Here is a 23,186-nt window from a genome sequence, read left to right as displayed (position 1 = left end):
AAGATTTGGCTTGCTCAAGGCCACGCAGCAACCTCCTGGCTCGTATCGTGAGGCCAAGAAGGGTGGTGCTTTCCATGAAGGTGCACAGGGCTGGGTTTTGACCCAAAAAGTGCGTTCCAGCCACCTCGACCCATCTCTGGTCCACACCACTGGGGACATGGAGAGAGGAAGGAGGAAAGGATGTCAGGGCCTGGCTGTTTCTGCATGCTTCTGGTGCTTGGGCTGAATTGGCTCTAAATAATAAATGAGAAAATAAGCATAACAGAAACTGCCCATGCATTCAGACAGCCATGAGCAGGACCTGGCATATCCAACCCTCTGCTTAATTCCACCACCCCCATTCGCAAGGAAGGAGGAGGTGCGCACACCCAGCAGGTGCGCTGGGATGCTCCGTGTCCTGCCTCACTCCACCTCTCAGTCTGCCTGGATCTGGCTCTAAAGCATCCAAAAGACACTTAAATGTCAGAGGGTTTTGCAGGGCAGAGCGAAGGCAGCAGCTCCAACCCTTCCTCATGCCCAGCCTCTCCCTCTCACCCCGCTTCTCCAAGGGCTCTCGAGCTCCGCGGCCGCATCCCCAGCCCGGGCACAAAATCAAAACCGTGCCCTTTAGAAGCAGGCTGTCAGTCAAAAAAAAAAAAAGTTTATTTTGATGTTGGCGAGAGGCTTTGTAGTCCGAAGGGCTGTTCCCATCCAGGTGGCAGCACTTCACTGCTCTTCCCACAGCAGGGCTCGTGGTGCTGAGTTTGCAAACAAAACCGGTGTCAGCAGAGATAAGCAACAGGCAGCGGTCGCTCCTCCACCTCCAGCAGTGTGCCGAAACACTGCTGCTGACTTCAGTCTCCATTGCTGCGCTGAAAGGCGTGAGAGTTTGCCAGATGAAGGATTTTTCTATGGCTTATTGTTGGGCTTATTTTTCCTCCCTTGGCCAGGGCTCAAGAATTTCCTGAGTAACTTTTTTTTTTCAGAGAATCGGCTTCGGCGACTCCGCAACAATATGCTCAGTTTGCTTTTTATAACATAAATAAATCTGAAAATCTGCCAAGGAGGAAGGCGGGGGGTGGGGGGGGAAAGCTGAGGAGAAGCGCGGGTCCGTATGAGGAATGCCTTTTGGCAGAAATGCCCGAATGAAGAAACGAGTGCGTGAGCAGAGGAGCTCCGAGCACCACTGCAGCAACTGGCCAGCGTCTCCCAGGGAGCCTCAGCATCCCTGCGTCCACGGGCACGTTGCAACGAGCCATCTTTGGATTCCTTTCAGACCTTCCCACTAAGGTAAGGCTTAACCATTCTTAAAGCAAACAAAAATCAGTATTTAAGAGAGATGGAAAAAATCAGTAATTAGGAACAGCATAAATAATGCTGGGAGAGACACGAACGCATAGGTGGGTCCCTGGGTGTCTTTCTAACAGGCTGAGTTAAGCTTGTGCTTAAGCTTGTTGTCACTTTTAAATGTGACAGAGACTTTCCAGCCCTGCTTTGGTGTGGGATAACACTGAAATGGAGCTTGGTTTGCAGCAGAGGTGTATTTCTGGCAGTTCTTGGTGCTGGGACGATATGGCGCACATCAGCTGAGTTCAGTGCTTTTGGTCCTCCAGCACACAGAGGAGCAGATTTCTGTCCTACATGCAGAGTAAGCTAAAGATGGAACCTAAAAAAAAAAATCTTATGTCTTTCGCTGCTAAAAATTCCCACTGGGACCGGCTGGGGTCAGGCAGAGGTGGGGGTGATGGGAGGGACACGTGGGACATCCGCAATGGGACCTGGTGGCCAGCTCTGTCCCACCCGGGATTTCCTGGGTGTGAAGCTTAAATCCAGCCATGTGTCAGCTTGTCCGAGTTCAGGTCAACTCCACAATTTCGGGGAAGTCTGGAAGTGGTTACCAAAGCTGAATTCATATTTTTATATGCCTGGACAAGGGCATCTGTAAGAGAAGAATGCATTTGGAGCGTGATGGCGAAATAGCAGATTCTTGTTACCGAGCCAACATGCTCATCCCTCTCCTCCCGACGTGTTCCACAGGGGAACACCGCTTCTTGCAGCAGTTTGTGGAGTGCTTGGTGCCCACTACATCGCTCCGGCAGAGCCTGGCTGTTCCTCGGGCACTTGTGCTGATGCTCTGGCTGCCAGTGAGGCCAGGAGCTCAGGATTAATGTTCATTCATGCCTAAGGTAACCTGCTGCTGAGGTCCAGACCCCGCTGAAAGCCAGGGCATCTCCAGGTGCTGCATGGGGTGCACACTCCTTGCATGGAGGAGAAACTGAAAATATGGCCCCAGTGTCCATGAAATCGTACAATAGTCGAATATTCAAGTGGATGGCGTGGAGAGTAATAAGGGAGGGGAAAAATGTTAATATAAACACTTGAAGAAGATAAACAGTTTGTTTATGTGAGCGTAGTCCCTTTGCATCTGGTACTGTGTCCTTTCACTCATTAAAGTTACTCATGACTGTTTTCCTGATGGTTAACATAGACATACTTCATCCGCAGCGTTACTCCAGCTCGCTTTTTGCCTCCGTGCCAGCATTAGTCATTATCCAGGCAATGAATCCCTGTTTTCCTTTGACCACGGATCGTAAGGATGCTGCCAGCTCTTTGGGAGCAACCCACCAATGCACACTCGTGGCTGTTTGTTTCTCTCTCATTTCCCGTGAAAAACCCCGACAATGGCAGCTCTCTGAATGCACTTCCAAGAATTTGTTCTCTCGTAGCTCCCAGTTGCCTTCAATTGACTCCGGTTTCTGCATGAGCTCAGCTTGTACCATGGCCAGGCATTGCTCAACTTGGTGTTGAGCCTATAGCACATGAAAACTACATGCAAGTAGAGTTTGGCAATTTTACTTGACCATGTAGTTGTCATTCCTTGGATATTAAGGCCAACCAAGCCAATTATGTCATGCACTCTGATTTCAACTTCACTTAACTCCTCCCAGCCCTCCTAAAGCATGGACGCATGGAAATTGGGTCAAAATTGGTGTCTTAATGCCGAGCTGCAAGGATGGGGAACGCACTGAGGGTGATGAGGGTCTGTGGCAGTGGGATCTGCAGAGCAGGGTGCCCTGGCACACACACAGAGGTGGTGCAAATAAAAGCAGTTGCTGCAGTTCCAGCTTTGGTTGTCTCCAAAAGTAATGTTTTATTATTATTTTTTTTAGTACACTCAAAGATGAGGAGACTTCAGAGAAATCTCAGTGTGTTCCAGCAAACTAAAATTCTCTTGTGGAAAAATGTACTTATCAAATGGAGGATGAAAATGCAGAGTTTTCAGGTAGTTTTATTGCATTTAATAGTAATAATAATAATAATAATAATAATAATAATAATAATAATAATAATAATAATAATAGACCACTGAAGATTGTCTAATCCTTGCATTCCCTTATACTTCAATTTCTTTTTATGATGTTAACAGCTAAATTACGCTTCAGAAGCCCTTGCTGGTAATGAATGCTTTATGAGGCTATGCATTTTTAACTGATATCTGTATTTTTTGATGCATACAAGAGCACGAATGGGTTCCCTGAACGAGGTGATGTGCACAACCCAAAGACCTTGTTATTTAATTGATGTCTAAGAAACTGGTGTGACCGAGTGCCTCGTGTTTGTATTTTGATCCTGCAGAGAAGATGCTCCTATCCTGCTATACTACTAAACTCCCTTCTCCACTCACCCCTTACCTAGGAGTGGATGCTGTCTCTGCTCTTCCTGCCGCTGATGTTCATTGTGGGCAACTTCATGCTGCACATCCCCTACCCCGAGGTGCCGCACAGCTACCTCGGGCAGCTGGATGACCCTGCCTATGATGCTGCTGGCGTCACCATCGCCTTTACACCCATCACCCCAACCACAAGGCAGATAATGAATGCAGTGGCCTTGAAGTCTGTAATGACAGGTATAACTTTGTCTTTTAAATGTTTAGCTTTGTCTTTATTTAATCTGTTATGTTTTGTGTTACTCGTTTTCAAGTATCTTTGGTCAGTAGAGAGAATTCATCCCAAATCCCCTATTCTCACAAATATTTCTTCACAAATATTCTTCAAAACTAATTCTGGTAATTTAAACTACTAAGGAGGTCGGCATGTGTTTCTGCAATGTAAAGCTTTGCCTAAAATCTTTGCCACTTTGTAAAGTGAGCAGAACTGGAGAAGGGGAACTGCAACCCTGACAAAAGCAGGATCTATCCCCAAAGCCTGTGCTCCCATTTCCAGAACTGCAGAAACTCATTGCAGTGTTTCTTCTTGCAAACCACAGGTATAAAGCTAGAGGCAATGGACAGTGAGAGAGCCCTGGAGGAAGCCTGGATTTCGAATAATGAAATTATTGGAGTTGTATTTAAAAACAACTTCACCTATTACCTCCGGTTTCCTACTGGGAATGTGGCTATTCCAAATGACAACCTTGGATACATAGGTAGGTACCCAGCTGTTTTCTTGTGCTCTTTGATGCCTTTATTAAACTGTCATTTTTTTTTAAGTTATTGGTTCCTGTAGAGCATCTGAATCTTCAATTTTCCTCTTCTATTAAATCAACAGTGGTGTATGAGTGATGCCCTTTTCCTTCCACCCTCCAGATACCTGTTACAATTTCTCAGTACGATACTGTGACAGCCCCAAGTATTGGTACAAAGGTTTCCTGTCCCTGCAGTCCAGCATCGATGCTGCTATCATAGAGGTAAATCAGATTTATGAACTGCAGTAGGTCTCCTTGTATTTTAAACTCTGTCTAGGAAAGACAAATTGTTCTGGGACAATAACAAGGGACAGGCTTGTCTGAAAACTCTCCAGAAAAAAAAATAACATGAAATACTCAGCTGCTGGAGTGTTATTGACAGCGACAGTGGAAACTTGGATGGAATCAGCAGTTTCCTGCAGAAGAGGACTGCTTTCGATTTCATTACGAAGATTTGTACTAACTTCTGTTTATCTTCAAAATTGCAATCAGCCCCGAAGGCTGGGAACCAAATGTAACGCCACGATTTGGTCTAGAGATTTCCCAGATGTCAAGGAAAAGGCAATTCTTGCAGGAGAGCGGGGTAGTATGAACAGCTGCTGGATGATTTGGTTTCAAAGTAGGCATGTCTGTCATTTCTCCTTCCCAAATCGTCCTTCAAAAATAGATCAGGATAGGGGCCCTTGCACCTGGCTGTGCACCCCCAGCTGTCCAGGCTGCTCTCATCCCCAGGGTGAGTCAGGACCCTGGGGGGTGTAAGGCACTGGTGTCTCTAGATCCTCGGCACTGGGTGAGGGAAGGATTCTTCTCTCTGTAGACAAGGGAGAGAGTCCAGCTGATGTGCAGACGTGCAAGTGAGCAGCCCCTTGCTACTGGGATTTATTGCATTGCTTCCTGATGTTGTTTACAAAGCTGCATATAAAATAAAATAAAATAAAATAAAATAAAATAAAATAAAATAAAATAAAATAAAATAAAATAAAATAAAATAAAATAAAATAAAATAAAATAAAATAAAATAAAATAAAATAAAATAAAAATATATATTAAAAAAAAATAGGGCTGATGAATCAGGAGGTTCATTATACAGTTACGTCTCACTGTAGAAAATAAATTAAATGTTAAGATTTTGACCTTGAACTCCTTTAGGTGGTGGCAAATCATTCTGTCTGGGAAGAAATGAAGTCAATTGCCGGTGTCCGTATGAAGTCCCGGAGTGTCATCTACTCGATTACACTAGAGTACAGTTATTTCATGATTACTATAGTGATGTGTTTCTCTTCATTCATGTATTTCTTATCCATGAATGTCGTAAGGGAAAGGAAAAAGCTCAAAGTACTCATGAAGACAATGGGGCTGCAAGACATTGCATTTTGGTGAGTTCCATTGTAATTAAAATGCCTGTTTGCCAAAAAACAATATACTTTGGGCACTTGCACACTATGTTAATTAGTTAAATGGGTTTCTAAGTTTTCTTCAGTACTCTAAGAGCAAGCCAGAAGGGTTGCGTATGGCAGCTGGGTATTGTTTTTTGGGGGGAATTTCCTAAGGCGGGCTATGCTGTCTGCTTTGCATAGGATACAAATGGGTTCACCCTAGAAAATAGTTAATGTTTTAATTTAAAATGTTCCTAGTGTGAAATTATAACAACAGTTCCTCGTTAAACAGCAAAGTAATAGCAGGCTTCCATCTCCAGGCTCTCCTGGAGCCTGCTATACGCCGTTTACGTGCTGATCCTGTCCTGCCTGCTGACGGCCCTCGTGGTGCAGGAGGCTTTCTACGTCAGCAGCTTCCCCGCCGTCCTGCTGCTGTTTTTCCTCTATGGCCTCGCATGTGTAAGTCTGGTTTGAGAACCAAATTTCCCCACTGCATGGTTTATTAAGGTTTTGATGAGCCCAAACACTGCTCCAGAGCCGCGCACACCGTGACCAGGACTGTAAATTTTACTTGGTCACACTAAGAGAAATAAATAGGTGTTTTTTCTGGTTCAGTGCTGGGATCTGACTCACAGCCTGGAGGTCTGACAGGCTGGATGGATGTGGCCTAGAAGGAGCTGATTTGAAACTCAGGTCTAGCCACTGAGAAAGGATGTTAGCATATTTTATTACAGACCCAACCCCCCTGAGATCTCTTTGCAAGTGGGAATGTCACTGGTTATGGATATTTCTCTCCTTCAGAGCCTGAAGGCAGCCTCTGTTCTTACAGATCCACATGGTTTTCATGCTCTGCTCCCTCTTACGGACATCCAAGCTCGCTGGCTCCATGGGGTTCCTCATCACCTTTCTCTTCGGCTGCCTGAGCCTCGCAGTGCTGATAGAAAATCTTCCAGAGCCTTTGAAGTGGTTTCTGGGTCTCTTTTGTCCTTTTGCATTTAATGCTGGCATTGCCAAGGTATGGGACATTATCTCTGCCAATGAACCATCCCAGCTACTTGCTGCCCTGGGCCCCCTCAGAGCAATTTTGTGAAAAAATCCCAAATCCCCTCTCTTCAATTTTTGTCCTTTATTTCAGGTTTTCCATTTGGAAAAATACGGAATAGGTTTCTCTTTTTCTAACCTGATGGAGGAATCATACTTTTTATTTTCGACTTACATTATGCTGATCTTTGACTCAGTCCTGTACATGCTGTTAGCCATGTACTTTGACAAAGTTCTGCCGGGTAAGAGCAATTTATACTTATGACCATACTTTCCTCTTTTATAGTTTTGATTTATATGGATTGCGTGTAATAGCTCCTCAAGGAGCTGATGGGCTGCTCCATTGTCTAAGTCAAACAAAATAGGATTTGGATTGAAAAAAAGGTATTACCCTGCTCAGGGACTTCTTTATGTCTACCATATTCTTGTAATTCCCAAAACAAAGATAACAGAGTATTTAGGGTTTTGTTTTCCTTTCTACTTATACTTGTACTGCTGTTGAGCTGTTTATGAGAAAATAGTCTTACTGTGTTTTGGACAATATTTTAATCCATTATATAAACATTGGAATTTATTAGAAATAGCTCTGAAGCCACCTTTCTTGTACTGCTTAACCCAGCTCCTGTGCACACTGATGAAAATCCCCAACCTTTTCTTAACAGGACAAAGCACCAATCTGGGGGCAGACAGGTATTTTTCAGAAACTCCAGCATGTTTGCAGTAGGATGACACTTTGAATGTGTATTTGGGTAACCACGGATCATTTTCTGTGCTTCTCAGGGAAATATGGCATCCCACACCCCACTTTTTTCTGCCTGAAGCCCTCGTACTGGATGCGGAGCAGGAGGGGCTGCCCTGAGGAGGGACCCCACAGTGCAAGGAGCCCCGAGGAGCCCCCAGGAGATGATGTGGAGCCGGTGCCCACTGAGTTCATGGGGAAGGAAGCCATCAGGTCGAGAGGGGAGGCACTGCTAATCGTGCCCTTTGCTTGGTAGCTTGGGGCAATGCTCCCAGTACTCCACCAGTCCTGTCATCAGCTCTGTTTCCATTCATCCAGGCAGTTTCCATGTCCATGAGGGCTTTGCAAACCTGTTTCACATAGAAAACTTAGGGTGAAAATGGTTAAATAGGTTATAGTTAAATAGGTCATTCATGCTGGTCACTAGTGGTGAAATTCAGGTAAACTGCTGGGTTTGTTTTCATTTTGTTTTGTTTGTTTTGTTTTGCAATACACTTGGTTAAACAACCATTATAGACAGTGAGGGGAACCCGGAGGGCAGCCTGTTGTAAAAAGCCACCCCTGGCAGTGGGCCTGACCTTGTCTTTGCAAGGCTTGGTGCTGTCAGTGCATGCCAGGTAGCGACGTCCACATCTGCAGATGGAGCATGCCCAACCCTGCCGGACCCTAATGTCACTTTGCCACGACCTCATGCTTCTCATGCCAATGCTGTCATTTCAAATCAAGACCCATAGACATGAGAAAGGGCAACAGGGAAGTGTGTTTATGGTAATCCTGAAGTAATATCTGCCTTACCTTCCTTTTAGACTCAACAATATTAAAAAAGCATATAAAAAGAAAGACAAGAAAACAGAAGCCTTAAGAGGTAGGAAAGTTGTGATATTAATTCCTATTAAAGGTGAAGAAAAGAAGTTGTGCAAATATTTCAGATGGACAATGAAATAAAACAATATTTGGATTGCTTGAAAAATTATCTAAGATATAGATGCAACTGATTACAATTTTATTCAGTTTTTCTTGACTGATTTTCCATTCCCAGTAAGAGTAAAGAGAAGAAGAAAGCTTTTTTCAGTTGTCATGTTGCTTTCTCTTCTGTTAATTACAAATTAAAGGCAGAAGAATCTGTTCTAGGTTTGCAGAACATTTCCTCAGTTTGCTTAATGCACTTCTGACTGAATATTGCTACTCAGTTCTTATATTCCTGGACTTGTCTTGCCTTTGACAATGAGTAGAGGCAAGTAAAACTTCATTATGTTTTTTCCCAAACTTGGTGTTGCTTTTATTCTAGGTTTGTCTTTAAATATTTACGAGGGTCAGATCACTGCCTTACTCGGTCACAGCGGGGCTGGGAAGACAACGCTGTTAAATGTGCTCAGCGGACTGACTCTGCCTTCTGAAGGTAGGACTGCAAACGGTAGGGTGGGATGGGGGGGCTTGATTTAGGAGCCGTAAAGACCAATTCTTTCCCACCCCTTGTGCTTATTTGTATAAACAGGCTCTGCAACCATCTATGACTACAAGCTCTCTGAAATAGGAGACAGGGAAGAGATCAGAGAGATGATCGGCATTTGCCCACAGTTCAATGTACAGTTCGAAGTCCTGACGGTGAAAGAAAACCTGCGAACTTTTGCAGAGATCAAGGGCATCAAGTCCAGAGAGGTAGAGCGAGAGGTAAGGGGGTGTTCCCCTGAAGGGTATCACTGCCTGGCAAGGGCAGGCAAACCCCTCATTTCAGCGAAGGTTTGCTGGGCAGTGCAAAGCTCAGAGGGCTGGCTGTTTCCCCTGAAAACTGAAGCTGGTGTAGAGCTCCTGCCAGGCAGATTTGGGGGCTCGGTGCAACCAAAACTACTCAACTCGTTGCCTTAAAGAGGGCAGGGGGTATTCTTAGGGGGCTGGCAGAAGCCAGGCACTGGGAAGCGCCCTTGGGAGCTGCTCCCAAGGCAGCCAGATCTCCTCTGTGGCTCCCAAAGGACAGAAGGGCAGCTGGTGCTGGGAGAGGACTTTCTTGTGCTTTTCTAGGTGCAAACCATTTTGGAGCTGCTGGACATCAGTAATGTTCAGGACACTCAAGCTGAGAAACTCAGCGGTGGGCAAAAAAGGAAGTTATCCATTGGGATAGCCATGCTTGGGAGCCCCCAGGTAAATTACCTATGGCTTTAAATTTTAGGGTTTTTTTATTATTATTAAAATTTAATTTTAAATTGCCAGGTATATTGCCTATGGCTCTGTCATGTAGGGAACATTTGGGTCCATTTGGTAATTTTAATGTGGTCATCATTATGTTGGAACGATGGTAAATTCTTAATCTTAATTTTGCTGATCTAGTTTAAAGCAGAGAGCTGCCTGAGCTCTGCACAGCTCCCGGAATGGTTGTTCCTGCAAACCAGGTGGCCTGGCCTCTCAGGAACCACCAAATCCACAAAGTGGGCAAGTGTTCCTGCAGCGAAGTGCCTGACTGCATCCCTCATGCAGGTGCTGCTGCTGGACGAGCCGACGGCTGGGCTGGATCCTCTTTCCCGGCACCAGGTGTGGAGCCTGCTGAAGGAGCAGAGAGCCGGGCGGGTGATCCTGTTCAGCACCCAGTTCATGGACGAGGCTGACATCCTTGCCGGTGAGCACAGGTTCAGCCTCTGCAGGGATGCAGAACATCCCTGGCACAGGAATGCCTTCCCCAGGCCAACCTCCCTGGGTTGAAAACCTGGGTCAAAGGGATCTGCCCCCTGAAAAGCAAAGAACATGATTGATCTGCCCTTGGGGAAAATTAAAAATAATAATAATAATATGTGTATATATATATACATAAAACACCACTATATATTTTAAATTCCTTTGACATTTTGTTTCTTTAGACCGCAAGGCTTTTATCTCGCATGGGAGGCTGAAGTGTGTTGGCTCTTCACTGTTCTTGAAGAAAAAATGGGGGATCGGCTATCATTTAAGGTATCTGCTTCAGCCCTACACTGGTGTCTGGGAATATGCATGTATAGGAATCCGCCAGAAGGACTGTAAGAAGGAAACTGTCAAAGCAGCAAAATGAGCTGAATTCATATTCAGTTAAATTAACTGAAGCAGTACTGTGCTCCAGAGAATTAATGAAGTTTGCTGGCATTTTTATTTTATCCATCCTAGCAAATACAGTGCTTTTTCATTTTTGTTTTGTTTTTATAAAAATTAACCATCTGTCTTGTGTTTTGTTTTGCTTTTTTTCATCTGAACAGGATCCATGTCAGTGAGTCCTGTGACGTAGAGAGCGTGACATCTCTGGTTAAGCAGCACATCCCCAACGTCATATTCTCAGGACACGGCCAATATGAGCTGAGATATAAACTGCCATTAGAAAACGTGAATAAATTCCCAGGTAATGTATGTGAAAATAATTGAGAATTGTCCATAGTGGGATAAAAATAATCAGAAAAGTATGTGAGGAAAGAGAAATGAAGACTCTCAGAAGACTCAGCAGGGGTCACATGAGGACTGTTGCATTTTTTTTCTCCCTACAATTGGGCATCCATACGGTTCAGATCAAATAGTGCAATGAATGCTCTCCTGCTGCTTGTAATGAAAGATGTGACAGGCTAACCTGGGCCACAAGTGTTACTGTGGGTTATTTTTTCTTGATGGTAAAAGAAATAATAGTGATAAGAGGAAACTCCAGGTAACTGGTACCGCTCCGTACCTGCAGCAGCAGCAGGCAGGTGCTCATTCACCCACGTGTGCCACGCTCATTCTGGCAGCCCCATGGCCCTGCTGCTGCCCCAGAGGCATAGTCTGAAACATGATTTATGTGTATGGCAGCTTTGGGTTCCCTCCAAATGCTTTGCATCCTGGCAGTTAACGTTTTACCCCTTTCCCTGCTGACTTCAGCTGCACCAAGGTCTGGTCCCTTGAGATGTGCTCGTACAGGAAACCTGAAGGCACTGATGATCTCTGTGTCACACAGATCTGTTCCGTGGCCTCGACAGCTGCTCCGACCGGGGAATTATCAATTATGGAGTTAGCATGACAACCCTGGAGGATGTTTTCCTGAGGCTGGAAGAAGAAGCCACATTGGGACAAGAAGGTACAAGTGTGACCGCAAACACACAGCCCCCAGCCAAAGAGCCCGGCTGCTTTACAACCCCAGCAGCCGATCACCAGGGGGCTCCTACTTTTCCCCACATTGTAATGTAAAAGCTGGTTTCAGACATAACTGCATGTGCTCCACAGATGAGCATGTCCCTGGGGAGGAGTGGGCAGAAGCAGGACCGCGGTGCCCTGAGGAGACGGAGCCGGGCTCCCTGCTGCTCTCGGGCACCAGCAAGGCGATGGTGAGCGGCGCGGCGCTCTGGAGGCAGCAGGTCTCTGCCATGGCCTGGGTGCACTTCCTAAAGCTCAAGGGTTCAGTGAAAAACCTCCGCTCCATGTAAGTACCAAAGGGATGCTCTCAAGCAGAGCTGGAGCTCAATGCGGTCACAGCAGGGGGGATGATTTTCACACTCGTGTTCTGATGAGCATCTGGAGTAATTGATGTCATGTCTTGGCTGTGGATGGTTTTGGCAATCTGCACTTAGAGATGAGGAAAGCTGTTTCCTTTCCAGTGCCAGTAATATAAAACCTGCCTCAAACACACACGTGCCTCTCCCATCTCTCTCTTTCCCTCTCTCTTTAAAGTTTTGATACTTGCTATCCTTTGACCAGCTTCTTTCCTACACTGAGTGATTTATGCAAGGGAAACCAATTTTCTCTCTGAATAAGATGATAATTTAGGAACAGTTTTATTTCAGGTAGGGAAGAGAATTTTAAAATAAACTAATGTGTACAAACAGCAAGGAAAATATTGCTTTCAGACTTCCTTGTTAATTTTATATTTTTTAAAAAACTTCTCTCATGTTGTCAGTGCCTGAGCTCATTTGGCCCCATCAGTCTTCAGTCTGGCACGCGAGAAGGGAGATGCGGGGGTAGCATATCCTTCCCAATACACACACAGTCTGCAAAATACCCACTTTCCGAGTGTTTATTCACTTCTCTCTTAATGTAGTTTGCTGCTCTATGTGGTTTTTCTGCTTCCTCTGGTTTTGCAACTGGCCCTGGTTGCTGCCTGGCAGAGCATGAGCGCCTGGGAGCTCTCCTCGGCGCGGTACTTCATGCCCCTGGGGAAGAGGGCTCCAGCGGAGACCACCAGCCTGCTGGTCCACAACAGCACGGGTGAGGGGAAGGGGCAGGGAGGCTCCTTGTCATCCTGTCCTGTTCGGGGCTGTTCTCTCCCATTAAGGAAAAGAAGGGAAAGGGACGATGGTTGTAGGATGAAGGGGGTGTAAAAGGAGGTGAAAGTTTTGGTGAGAGAAGAGCAGGGTAATCACCATTTAAGAGGGTTGTGAATGAAGCCTACTTTTGCTTCAGCAGCTGATGAGGTCCTGAAGCAGACGTGAAAAGGGATATCCCAGCAGATGGGATTAGAAGGGAGGCTGTTCTTTCCCTGCCCCAAATTCTGCTTTTTCAGAGTGTGCGTCTTACTGGGCACCATTCTCCAGCAAGGGCACACTAATCCTTGATCAGCCTGCTTCCAGAGTTTTACCTTTGACATTCCTCTTAGTGGATGTTATTTAAAAAAAAAAAAAAAAAAAAAAAAAAAAAAGGCAAAAATTCAGTCAGTGAGTGTGTAATCCATTAACTTCACAAAAACGACGTGCTGTCTGGCTTCCCTGGTCATTAGATTTTGTCTGGTTTTGTTCGGTGGTCATGGATTCTAAAAAGAAACCATCAAAGCCTCTTTTGTTGCTCAGTATTATGATTCCTCTGCTTTTGGCTTTCACACCAGGCTCAGGCATTGAAGACTTTATCCACACTCTCGAGAGCCAAGATCTCACAGTGGAAATCACAAGCCAGGAAAATATCACAGAGGAGCTGAAACACAATGGGGCTATAAAAGTGTCTCGTGAAGGCCAGGTGAGGATTTTTCCTCTTGCCCTACCATTTCTTCCTAACAATTTAAGAATTAAGCAATTTACATGCAAGGTATAAGCAGAATTAGCTATTTCAGGCTTGGATTCTCTTGGCCAAGAGTTTTCACCTTGGTTTCTTGCTCTTTGAAGAGCTACAGGTTCACCATCTTGTGCCACATGGAGGCCGTCAACTGCTTCCCAGTGCTCGTGAACATCATCAGCAACGCTCTGCTGAGAGCTCTCAACTCCACCACACACATTCGGATCTGGAGTCACCCTTTTTTCTCTGTAAGTGTCAGGGTCTGATAGCTGGGTGTCAAAGAACAGTCCTTAAAAAGGCTTCAGGTCTCAGTGAGTCACCAGATTGCAGCAGGGAGGCACGTGGAGCCTCTCCTCTCCAGTGAAAGCACTTTGCCGTGGTTGTGTGGAAAACCTTCGTCCTGCCAAAATTTGGCTAAAGGCCCACCTTGTTCTCATTGTCTTGTACTCCTCGAGAAACGCAGCGAAATGAACTGTGGCATCCAGCCACTGCGCTGCACATGTTCTCTACAAACGTTTTGTTCTTCTCTTTTCAGATAGATAATCCACGATTCTGGGATTACTTTGTTTCTTTCTACCTCATTTACATGCTGTTGCTGTTCCCTGGTTTTCCTCCTCACTTTGCGATGGGCTACTTGCAGGATTACAAGGTAAATTCACTGAAATGGAGCAGATTGGGGTTCATAACTGTATTGCCATGAGGACGCTTGAATACGATGGGCATCTCGAGATATTTTTTCGCTATGTGAGCCAAGCACAGAATGCTAGAAGATGATAAATAAGTAAATAAATTTGGCATTTAACCAGCCAAATGGCAGCTGGCCAATGTGTGCCTTCCCAGACAGGAGCTCGCGCCCAGCTGCGGGTCTCGGGGCTCTTCCCCTCGGCGTACTGGTGTGGCCAGGCACTGGTGGACGTCCCTCTCTGCTGGTTCCTTCTCTTCTCCATGTTCGGCCTTCAGTTCGCCATGAGCAACAAGATTTCCGGGAGCATCGGCAACATCTTCTTGCTGGTACGTCCTCTCTTGGTTGGTTCATTAGTGAGGGATTTGGGTAATGATTTGAGCAAGAGTAAGGGTAGCTGAGACAGCAGCCACGTCTAGGGAGGCAGCTTTTTTCAGGAAATCTCCATAAAACAATGCAGGACCATGGCAGGATTTAGCAGTTCATTTTCAGCAGGCAGGACTAAAATGCATGAGTGTAGCCAACGCTGGCACACCTACAGGTTCCCAAATCCTTACTGCCCTTCTCCTCGTTTCACCTCCTATGAGGATTTCCCCAGCTGGAAATGAAAGGCAATAAATCTTGCCTTAATACGTTCCTTCACACTCAGCAGTCATTTCGTGGTAATTTCTGAATGCCCTGATCTTAATTTATGACTATGTAAACCGAACCACACTGCTGCATACAGGTTTCTGGCTGTTGACACAGCTCCATTTTCTCTAATAAAAGCACTTTTCTCTGCAGGTCATGGGTGCTTTGGGCTACGGAGTTTCCATTGTTCTCTTCATCTATTTAATCTCCTTCATCTTTCGCAAAGGATGGAACTGTGATTTTTGGTCTTTTATCCTGATCGTGGTAAGCATATGGCTAGATAATGTGATGTAGGGTTTACAGAAAAGTATTTTGAGCTCTTCAAGATGAACTAGAGATCAAAATATCAAGTATAGGTCCAAGACATAGATAAGGAAATATGTTTTATAGTAGGCGATTCAATGTACATTAGCATCACTGTGTTCTGCTCAGTGCCAGTCCCTCCCGTTTCCCCCAGCCCTTTGCCCTCACATTTCTGGAAATAAGGATTCATTTCACATTTTGGACCATTGCAAATCTTGCTCTCCTGCCCAAAGGTCTTGCTCAAGGTAAAGTTTCAAAAGCAAACTAACAGGGAGCATGTATTCCGTTCCCTTATTCTGGGCAGCTCAGGTGGGTATTTGGCACGGACTGGGATGGGAACAGGATGGGATGCCATACTGTTTTATGCTGCCCAAAGCAGCCCTGTTTCTGGGGAGAACTTTCCCCAGCTGGCCCAAGCCGGCAGCCTTCCCTTAGGCAGAGACAGCTCAGGGCCTTCTGCACCCTCACCCTTTTTTCTCTGTATGTTTCTTGTCCATTTTGAGAAATTCAACAGGGAACTGAAAATGTACATCTATGCAATTTTGATGACCAGTGAGAAGTGTAACCCTTTGTATCAGCTGAGTAACTCTCTTGTTTCGTTTTTAGGTATGCCTCGTGTCTTTTATCATCAGCCGAGTCATGGATTACACACTTGATATGAGTGTCTCCCTCTACCTCATGTCTCTCTTGATTCCCCTGTACCCATTGCTGGGCGTTACGATCAACAGTGAGCAGGTAGGCAGGGGCACGGGGTGGCGAGAGACCCACAGCTCTATACGAATGCTGCACAACAAAAGCATTTGTTCTGGCAAGCAAAGTCTGGTGCTGATCGCATGCTGCGTCCTGGGAAGACTCATTAGTTTCTTCGTGTGGGTAGGATTTTCCAAACCATCAGAGCGCATTGTTGGATAACCATGTCAGATCAGATGTAATTTATCCAGCTGCTCGTTACTGCTAGGGGCTACTTCTCGTGCAGTTGAGCCATGCCTGTAGATTAGCTAAGCAATCTTAATTCTTTCCATGCAAAGTCAAATAACTTGGCCTAAGCAACCGTAAGAGAAAATTTGAGGTTATACATCTGACTTTGCATGGAAAGCGTGTGAGCGTTATGAAAACCCACGAGGCACTTTACTTCTTCTCAGCTAGGGGTGATCGTGGAAAGGCAGCTCAGAATTTAACAAAACCCTCCAGCTACATGCAAAACTTTTTCTGTGCTATAAGTGACTCAGGAGCAAAGTCCAAACAGAAGAGAGTCGTGTTTTGTCCTGTCCCTCTCTGTTGGGCCCCCAAGGAGGAGGAGACCAGATGTTTTCCTCTAATAGACCATTATCCCCCCCAAAAGTCTGATGCACCTCCTGAGTGCTGGGCCATTTTCTGGAACTGGGGTGCCCAAGTCCAAGGGTCTGTATGGTGAACATTTTGGGTAAATCAGAAATTTTATATGTTGTTGTTGTATTTTCTGTTTGTATTTAAGCCTTCCAACACTAGCCAGCTTTATATTAAAAAACTGCAGGTCTTCACTACATATATATATTTTTATTCTTGCAGATTTTTGTGGAGGACGCTGACTTAATTGCTGCTAGTCCAAGGAACGATGTGCTAATAGCCGTCTTTGCAGTAAGAAATCATTTAAGATTAATTTGATTTAGGAATGTGTGTCTCCCAAACCCTGTCCTCAGCTAAGAGGAAGCTCGTTTCATGTAGAAGGTGGATCTCGGGGGGTCTGGATGACAGATTGCCCACCTGTGCAAAAATAGCTTTGCTCCTTTGAAACAGGTAAGGGAAAATGAAATGAGCCTAGCTCACTTAATGCTTCTGCCATTGATGTTTCGTGCATTGATAAATGATAGCAGAGTTCACCGCCTTCAGGATTGCCCCGAGTTAGATGGTAATGGGCTTTTCCACACACTGTGTTTCCCCCCTCACCTATTTTATAACACTGCCTCCATCTTTTCAGCTTCAGCCACACTAGAAAGGAAGGCAAGGCTGTTAATGTGCCAACCTCTATTTTTCAGCCTTATATCCATTCTGTGGGTTTCATTTTTCTTCTTCGGTATTTGGAGATAAAATATGGAAGAACAGTTCTGAGAAAGGACCCGGTATTTAGGTTTGTATAAACACACATGCACCCCAGGCACATGCGAGATCTAATCTCTTGGCACACTGCTTTTCCTTGAAGACATTTAGATCAAATGTCAGGATTTTCATGTCCCTATTTCTATTTTCTTTATTTTTACTACTGGTGTTTTTTTTATAACTAAAATCCCTTCTTAAATCCTGCAATGTTATGATAGCATAAAACAGCCCTCAAGCTTTTTAGTGCCTCTGCATGGTGCTGCCTGTGCTGTGAGGAGGTACTAGCTTGCTTCTCCATCCAACGCAGAAAGCCCTGCAGAAAATAATGATAAAAAAGAAAAAAAAAAAAAAGTTGAACCAGTCTTGGTCTATCCAAAACGTGTTGGTGGAAAACAAGGGTAAAGACTAAACTGCTAAGATGAACCTGTTGGGTTTTAGGTCAGAGGTTGGACTCAATGATCTTGAGGTCTCTTCCAACCTAAAAATTCTATGATTCTGTGATTCCGTTTGTAGAATTTCCCCGAGAAATGAGAGCAGCCACCAGCATCCTGAGGAGCAAGAAGAAGAGGATGAAGATGTTAAAGCTGAAAGAGCAGCAGTGAGAAATGCCATCATAGCTCCGAGTCAGGAGGAGGTAAAGCTGAGTGTGGTCCTTCCCTCTTTATTTGATATCAGTAATAGGACTTCTGGTTAAAATAAATAAATAAATAACAAGATTAATAAGGGCAAGTCAATGCTCTGGCTGTATTACTCCTTGCAGGGAAAATCCAGCCCTCAAAGGGACAGAGTGAGTCCCATCAGGACAGAGAAAAAAGCTTTTAAGAGCACTCCTCAGACTCTCAGAGAACTACAAATCAAATTCAAAGATCTTTATAAGTTTTTTTGCTTTTTTTTTTTTAATGGAAAAATATTACTGAAGTATTAATGCTCCCCAATATAATAGACTAATCTTTCTTCCTCCTGCTTGCTTTCAGAAATCAGTTATTATTGTCAGCAATCTGTGCAAGGAATATAAAACAAAGAAAGCAGGTTCCGTTTTTAAGAAGAAGAAGAAAATGGCCACCAAAAATATCTCCTTTTGTGTTAATAAAGGTGAGAAGTGGAACTGTTTTACTCACCCAGTTTTGGATGCTGCTCATACCCAAAGAGATAATCCTCTGAAGAGCCTCAGTCATTTGAGCCACGACATAAAGGCAGAATCTGTTTGCTCCATGGTTAAGGCACATCTGTGCTACGGCCGATGTGGTAATGAATAAGGTGGATGCATCCAATTAGTCTCTGATCCAATTAGACCTCTGATTTAAAATGCCATAACCCCCTCTGCAGCAGTCACTGCAATTTCTGGGTGACCTGGGAGCAGTGTTCAGACTCACATTGGCTATAGAGTTGAAATGTAATTTATGGGCTCTCAGAGTATATATTTATACAGCTGTTTAATTTTATTTGATCTTTGCTATTAATGCATTCTCTTTTAAGCTTTTTTTTTTCTTTTCTTTTAATAGGGCTCTGCCTGATATGTTTGTTAAATGCTGTTATTACTAATAAATGTTTTGTCCTGATTTCAGGGGAAGTATTAGGACTTTTGGGGCCAAACGGAGCTGGAAAAAGCACAGCTATCAAGATGATTGCTGGAGAGACAACACCGACTGCTGGGCAGGTAGGAGGCACCTGGAGTCTGGAGAGAAGGGATAAATGTCCACAAAAAGTGCACGTGCAAAGCTTGCACCTCGCTATTAAATGATTTTCTTCAAAGCAGTGTGAGGGACCGAGGTTTTAAGCAAATCCTTCGTGCCATTAAATTAAATGGTGTATTAATAAAAATGATTGTGAATCACTTTTAGCTTTACCAATCACTTGCATCTCCCCAGATTCACCGTGACTATATTTAGGAGCCATGTAGCCAAGGGCTGCAAAATCAGCCCTTTGCTTCTTGGGTTTCCCTCCCCGTTGAATCCCGCTGAAGCCCCCTGGCCTTCCTCTGAGCCCTACGCCTGGGTCTGGGCAAGGCTGGGAGAGGTGAAACATCAGCATGGTTGTACAGGTGCTGCTGCGGAGGCGAGAAGGAGCGATGTGCTGCCTGCAGGACCACCTGGGGCACTGCCCGCAGGAGGACCCGCTCTGGCCAGACCTCACCGTGCACCAGCACCTCCAGGTCTACGCGGCCGTGAAAGGAGTGCGCAAGGAGGATACGGCTGCTGCTATCCACCGGTACGGGGCAGGGTGGTGCCAGGTCTTGGGCAAGGTTTTATCCCCCTTCCTAAGTCACAGCGAGGGGACCAGAAGGTCAAAGTCCTCTGTGAGCCAGGGGGCACCTTGGAAGGAACTCGGGAAATGAATCTGCAAAAGTGATTTTGTGCTGAATGCTGCGATTAAGTGAGTGGGCTGAGAAAATCTCCAATTTGCCTAAGTGTGTTTGGTGGGGATAGATTTACCACTGATGTCCCTTTTAAGTACGTTATCTGCAGGAAGCATTTCTAAAATCTCGGGTTTTATTGTTTGGCACTACAAGAAGGGTGCTTAAGTGCTGCCTGCTGAGCTGACACCGGCAAGGTGGAGTGGATTTATAATGCTGTTGACACGAGTGATTGTTCTTAGAAAAGAGTTTGTGGCCTATTCAGTGCACTCTGCTTCAAATATTCATTCACGTTTTTACAACACAATAAATGTTTAATGAAAACAAACAGGAGCCAAGAACCAGGGGAAGAAAGTTCTGTTTTCTTATTGTTTTGGAAACCTCTGATTAGAGTATTCAATTGGGAATAACAAAAACGTCGGTTTTGATGTGTTGGTTTTTTTTTTCCTTTGTTCCCTTCCCCCACAGAATAGTGAACGCTCTGGAGCTTCAGGACTACTTAAAAAAATCAGCGAGAAAATTATCTGCCGGGATAACCAGAAAGGTGCATTTTTTGTTCCTATGCTGAGCGTTGCAAAATGCCCTCTGTGAGCACTGGGACCTGGGTGTGCTCCCAGCCCCCGGGAGAGCATCGCATTGCACCCCACGGTGGGCTGAGCTCACCCAGCATCTTCTAAGTTTGTGTCTCCTAAAACCAGAGGCTCAGTTCCCATAAGCAATGTGATGCTGCCCACAGCTGGGGGCTGCAGCAGACCTGACCCCAGCCCCTTTCCCTTCTGCAGCTCTGCTTCGCCATGTGCATGCTGGGCAACCCCGCGGTGCTGCTCCTGGACGAGCCATCGACCGGCATGGACCCCAAGGGGCAGCGCTGCGTCTGGTGGGTAGGACCCAGGCACCGAGCAGTAAATGTGTAGGGTTAGGTAAAGGGCATTTTACCTCATCTGCGGTTAGCGCTGCTCACCCTGGGCCAGTGGTTTTATCAGAATCGCTGTTTTCCTGGTTCTCCCCAACTAATGCATGAGCGAGAAGAGAGAAGCCCTTTTTCTTTTGAATCCATTCTTGTTGTAGATTTTAGGATGGTTGTACATGGGTTTAGAAGTCCATAATTGGACTTGAGTCAAAAATAAGAAATATTCTCATTATTTCCAAGTGCCACCAGTCTAAAGTTTTTATATCCTTTTATGTTAGTTTTAGGGGTAGGCGTATTTGGAGGGGCAAAAAGGTTTAAGAAAACATGTCTGGCATTTCTAGGGAGTGTTGGCTTTTCTTTTTTTTTTTCTTTTTTTTCTGTGTCCTCAGGAAAATGATCCGTGCCGCCCTGAAAACCAAGGAGACGGGGGCCATTCTGACCACGCACTACATGGAGGAGGCGGAGGCGGTGTGCGACCGCGTGGCCATCCTGGTGGCCGGGCAGCTACGGTGGGCAGTGGTGTGGCTGGGACAGGAAACATTTTTCAGCCCCCCCTGGGTCCAATGGGGTCTTCCCCTCCAGCCTCAGCCTCCTGAGCCCCCCACCATGGGCGTTATGAAGTGCTCCCCATTGCAGGATGATTTGGGCAGGAGCAGACGGCTGGGGATCAGTGGTTTCACACTGACTTCACGCTTCACCCCTCTCCTGCAGGTGCATTGGCTCCATTCAGTACCTGAAGAGCAAGTTTGGCAAAGGCTACCTGCTGGAAATTAAAGTCAAGGACCCAGAGAGCACGGATCTCCTCCACACTGAGGTTTTGAGGATTTTCCCGAGTGCAGCCCGTCAGGAGCGGTGAGTATAAATATGGGATGAACAGAGGCTCCAGGATCACCTCTTCCCCAAAAGTGTGCCCAGTGCAGTGGGCAAATGCAGGATTCGGGTGAAGAGAGGCAGAGGGGTCGGAGTCCCTCTGTAGGGATCTGGTCCCATAATGTCACCAAGTCCAGCCCTGCTGCCATCCCCACAATAAAACACCCACAGGTCCAGCTCATAGTGTGACATGAAAACAGGCATTTTTCACGGTAAAAAATGGCATTGACAATGGTCAATACAGAGCAGGAATCACCTCTTCTTTTCCTCCCAGGTTCCCCTCTTTGCTCGTCTACAAGGTCCCAATGGAAGACGCACTGCCCCTGTCCCAGTCTTTCTCCAAGCTAGAGGAAGGTAAGAGCAAGGGAAGATGGCTTTTGGAAAAGGTGGAGCACCGACTGGTAATTTTCAGCTCTATTTCCATTTCCTCACAGCCAAGCAGAACTTCAGCCTCGAGGAGTACAGCTTCTCCTTGAACACTTTGGCTCAGGTAGGTGCCAGACGTGCTGCAAAGGCGTGAGCAGGAGGCAAGAAACTGCAGGAGCTGCACCGCCTGCAAAGGTGCACCAGAGGGTTAGGGAGGGTCTGAGAAGTGATCCGAACTTCGTGTTGCCCATTTCAGGTGTTTTTGGAACTCTCCCGAGAGCAAGAGAAGGATAATTTCGATCTGGCTTTGGATGGGGCTTTCGAATGGAAACAGCTGCAGCAGGAGGAGAGTTAGAGACCCACGATGCTCATTTACACATTACTCCCTATTAACCTAAGTGGTGTGATATTGCGCGTATTTACTGTCATTATCGGTGTACCAGGAGGAGGAGGAGGAGCTCTGCCAAGGGCATTTCTTATGGCATTTCACCTGGACTCTGGGGGTGTCTGCACCGAGCCCTGCCCCCAGCTGAGTTTCTGAGGGCTGGTTGGTGAAATGCTGCCCGCTGCGAGAGCTTGTGTCGAAGGGAGCAGCTCAGGGCAGAGGCTGAGGGAGCAGAGGGACCAGAAGGGTGTGAGAAGGGTCCTGGCTCATCTCTAGGGACCAAGGTTTTGCTTTGCTCGGTGGGTCTGGGTGCAGCAGGGAGTCCGGACACACTGCCAATCTCCTGGGCTCGTCTCCTGCCAACATGTGGGACTGTGCCTGAGACACGTTTAAATACATCTTATTAAAATTTACACTGTATTTTTATATCCTTCCAATAAATGTCTCTATAGAAACCGCAGCAACACCCTCGTGTGTCATTGCTGCTGTGGACCCCCGGCAGTGGCTCAGCACGCTCATCCTCCGCCCCCTGGGGATGGAGGTGGCTGCAATGGGGCTGAGGGATTTGGCAGGGCAGGGGATGGAGAAGCTGAGTGCTGCAGGAGCTGCTGGTGAGCCTGGGCAGGGCTCAGGGCTGCAAGAATTTGGGGTCAGCTCACGGCGGTGGAGCTGCATTTTCTGAATTCATGGAAACGGCAAACGGCTGGGCAATAAGAAAGCGAAGGGAAAATATCTGCTCCATCTGCCCTGGTGCTCACGAGGCACCATCACACACCCAGCCAGCAGCTGGATCCCCCCAAAAGGCTGTCACCACTTGGGCAGGGGTCCTGAGCCTGCAAGCAGCCACCCCCCGGGGCACGGCTCGCCCTGGCTGTTCTGCAGTCGAGGTCGGAGTGCTCCTCGCACCCCTGGAGCAGCAGCCTCCTGTCAGCAGCTTGTTACAGCCCGTGCTGTGAGTTTGTGCTAGCCGAGGGGAAGCTGAAGAGCTGCCAGCTGCAAAGCCTTCAGAGGGCAGGGCAGGAGCAGCGTGTGAAAACCAGAGCAGTAACGG

General features: G+C 46.1%; 1 protein-coding gene across 2 annotated transcripts; it reads left to right on the top strand.

The window, feature by feature from the left end:
• Window positions 1-711: 711 nt before the first annotated feature.
• Window positions 712-22,595, top strand: LOC137841966 (ATP-binding cassette sub-family A member 10-like). 2 transcript variants are annotated; one of them, XM_068655495.1, is made up of 39 exons: window positions 712-1,269; window positions 3,150-3,262; window positions 3,676-3,886; window positions 4,246-4,404; window positions 4,565-4,665; window positions 5,593-5,819; window positions 6,140-6,278; window positions 6,649-6,834; window positions 6,955-7,102; window positions 7,641-7,812; window positions 8,406-8,464; window positions 8,888-8,998; window positions 9,095-9,270; window positions 9,619-9,738; window positions 10,072-10,210; window positions 10,449-10,539; window positions 10,818-10,957; window positions 11,540-11,659; window positions 11,806-12,001; window positions 12,617-12,783; window positions 13,397-13,524; window positions 13,671-13,808; window positions 14,096-14,209; window positions 14,401-14,571; window positions 15,026-15,136; window positions 15,782-15,910; window positions 16,724-16,792; window positions 17,191-17,282; window positions 17,765-17,885; window positions 18,226-18,343; window positions 18,817-18,908; window positions 19,293-19,459; window positions 20,073-20,148; window positions 20,387-20,481; window positions 20,904-21,023; window positions 21,226-21,366; window positions 21,659-21,738; window positions 21,797-21,874; window positions 22,007-22,595. In XM_068655495.1, exons 2-39 carry the CDS (start codon window positions 3,161-3,163, stop codon window positions 22,042-22,044), a joined length of 4,842 nt encoding a protein of 1,613 aa, XP_068511596.1. In that variant the 5' UTR covers window positions 712-1,269; window positions 3,150-3,160; the 3' UTR covers window positions 22,045-22,595. The 2 variants fall into 2 exon arrangements, with proteins under 2 accessions (XP_068511596.1, XP_068511595.1); XM_068655494.1 differs by having other exon boundaries at window positions 715-1,269; window positions 21,819-21,874.
• Window positions 22,596-23,186: the final 591 nt, after the last annotated feature.

This window comes from Anas acuta, chromosome 18 (assembly GCF_963932015.1).
Source record: "Anas acuta chromosome 18, bAnaAcu1.1, whole genome shotgun sequence".
In the NCBI taxonomy this organism is placed as follows: Eukaryota; Metazoa; Chordata; class Aves; order Anseriformes; family Anatidae; genus Anas; species Anas acuta.
This window is presented reverse-complemented; position numbering and strand designations above follow the sequence as displayed.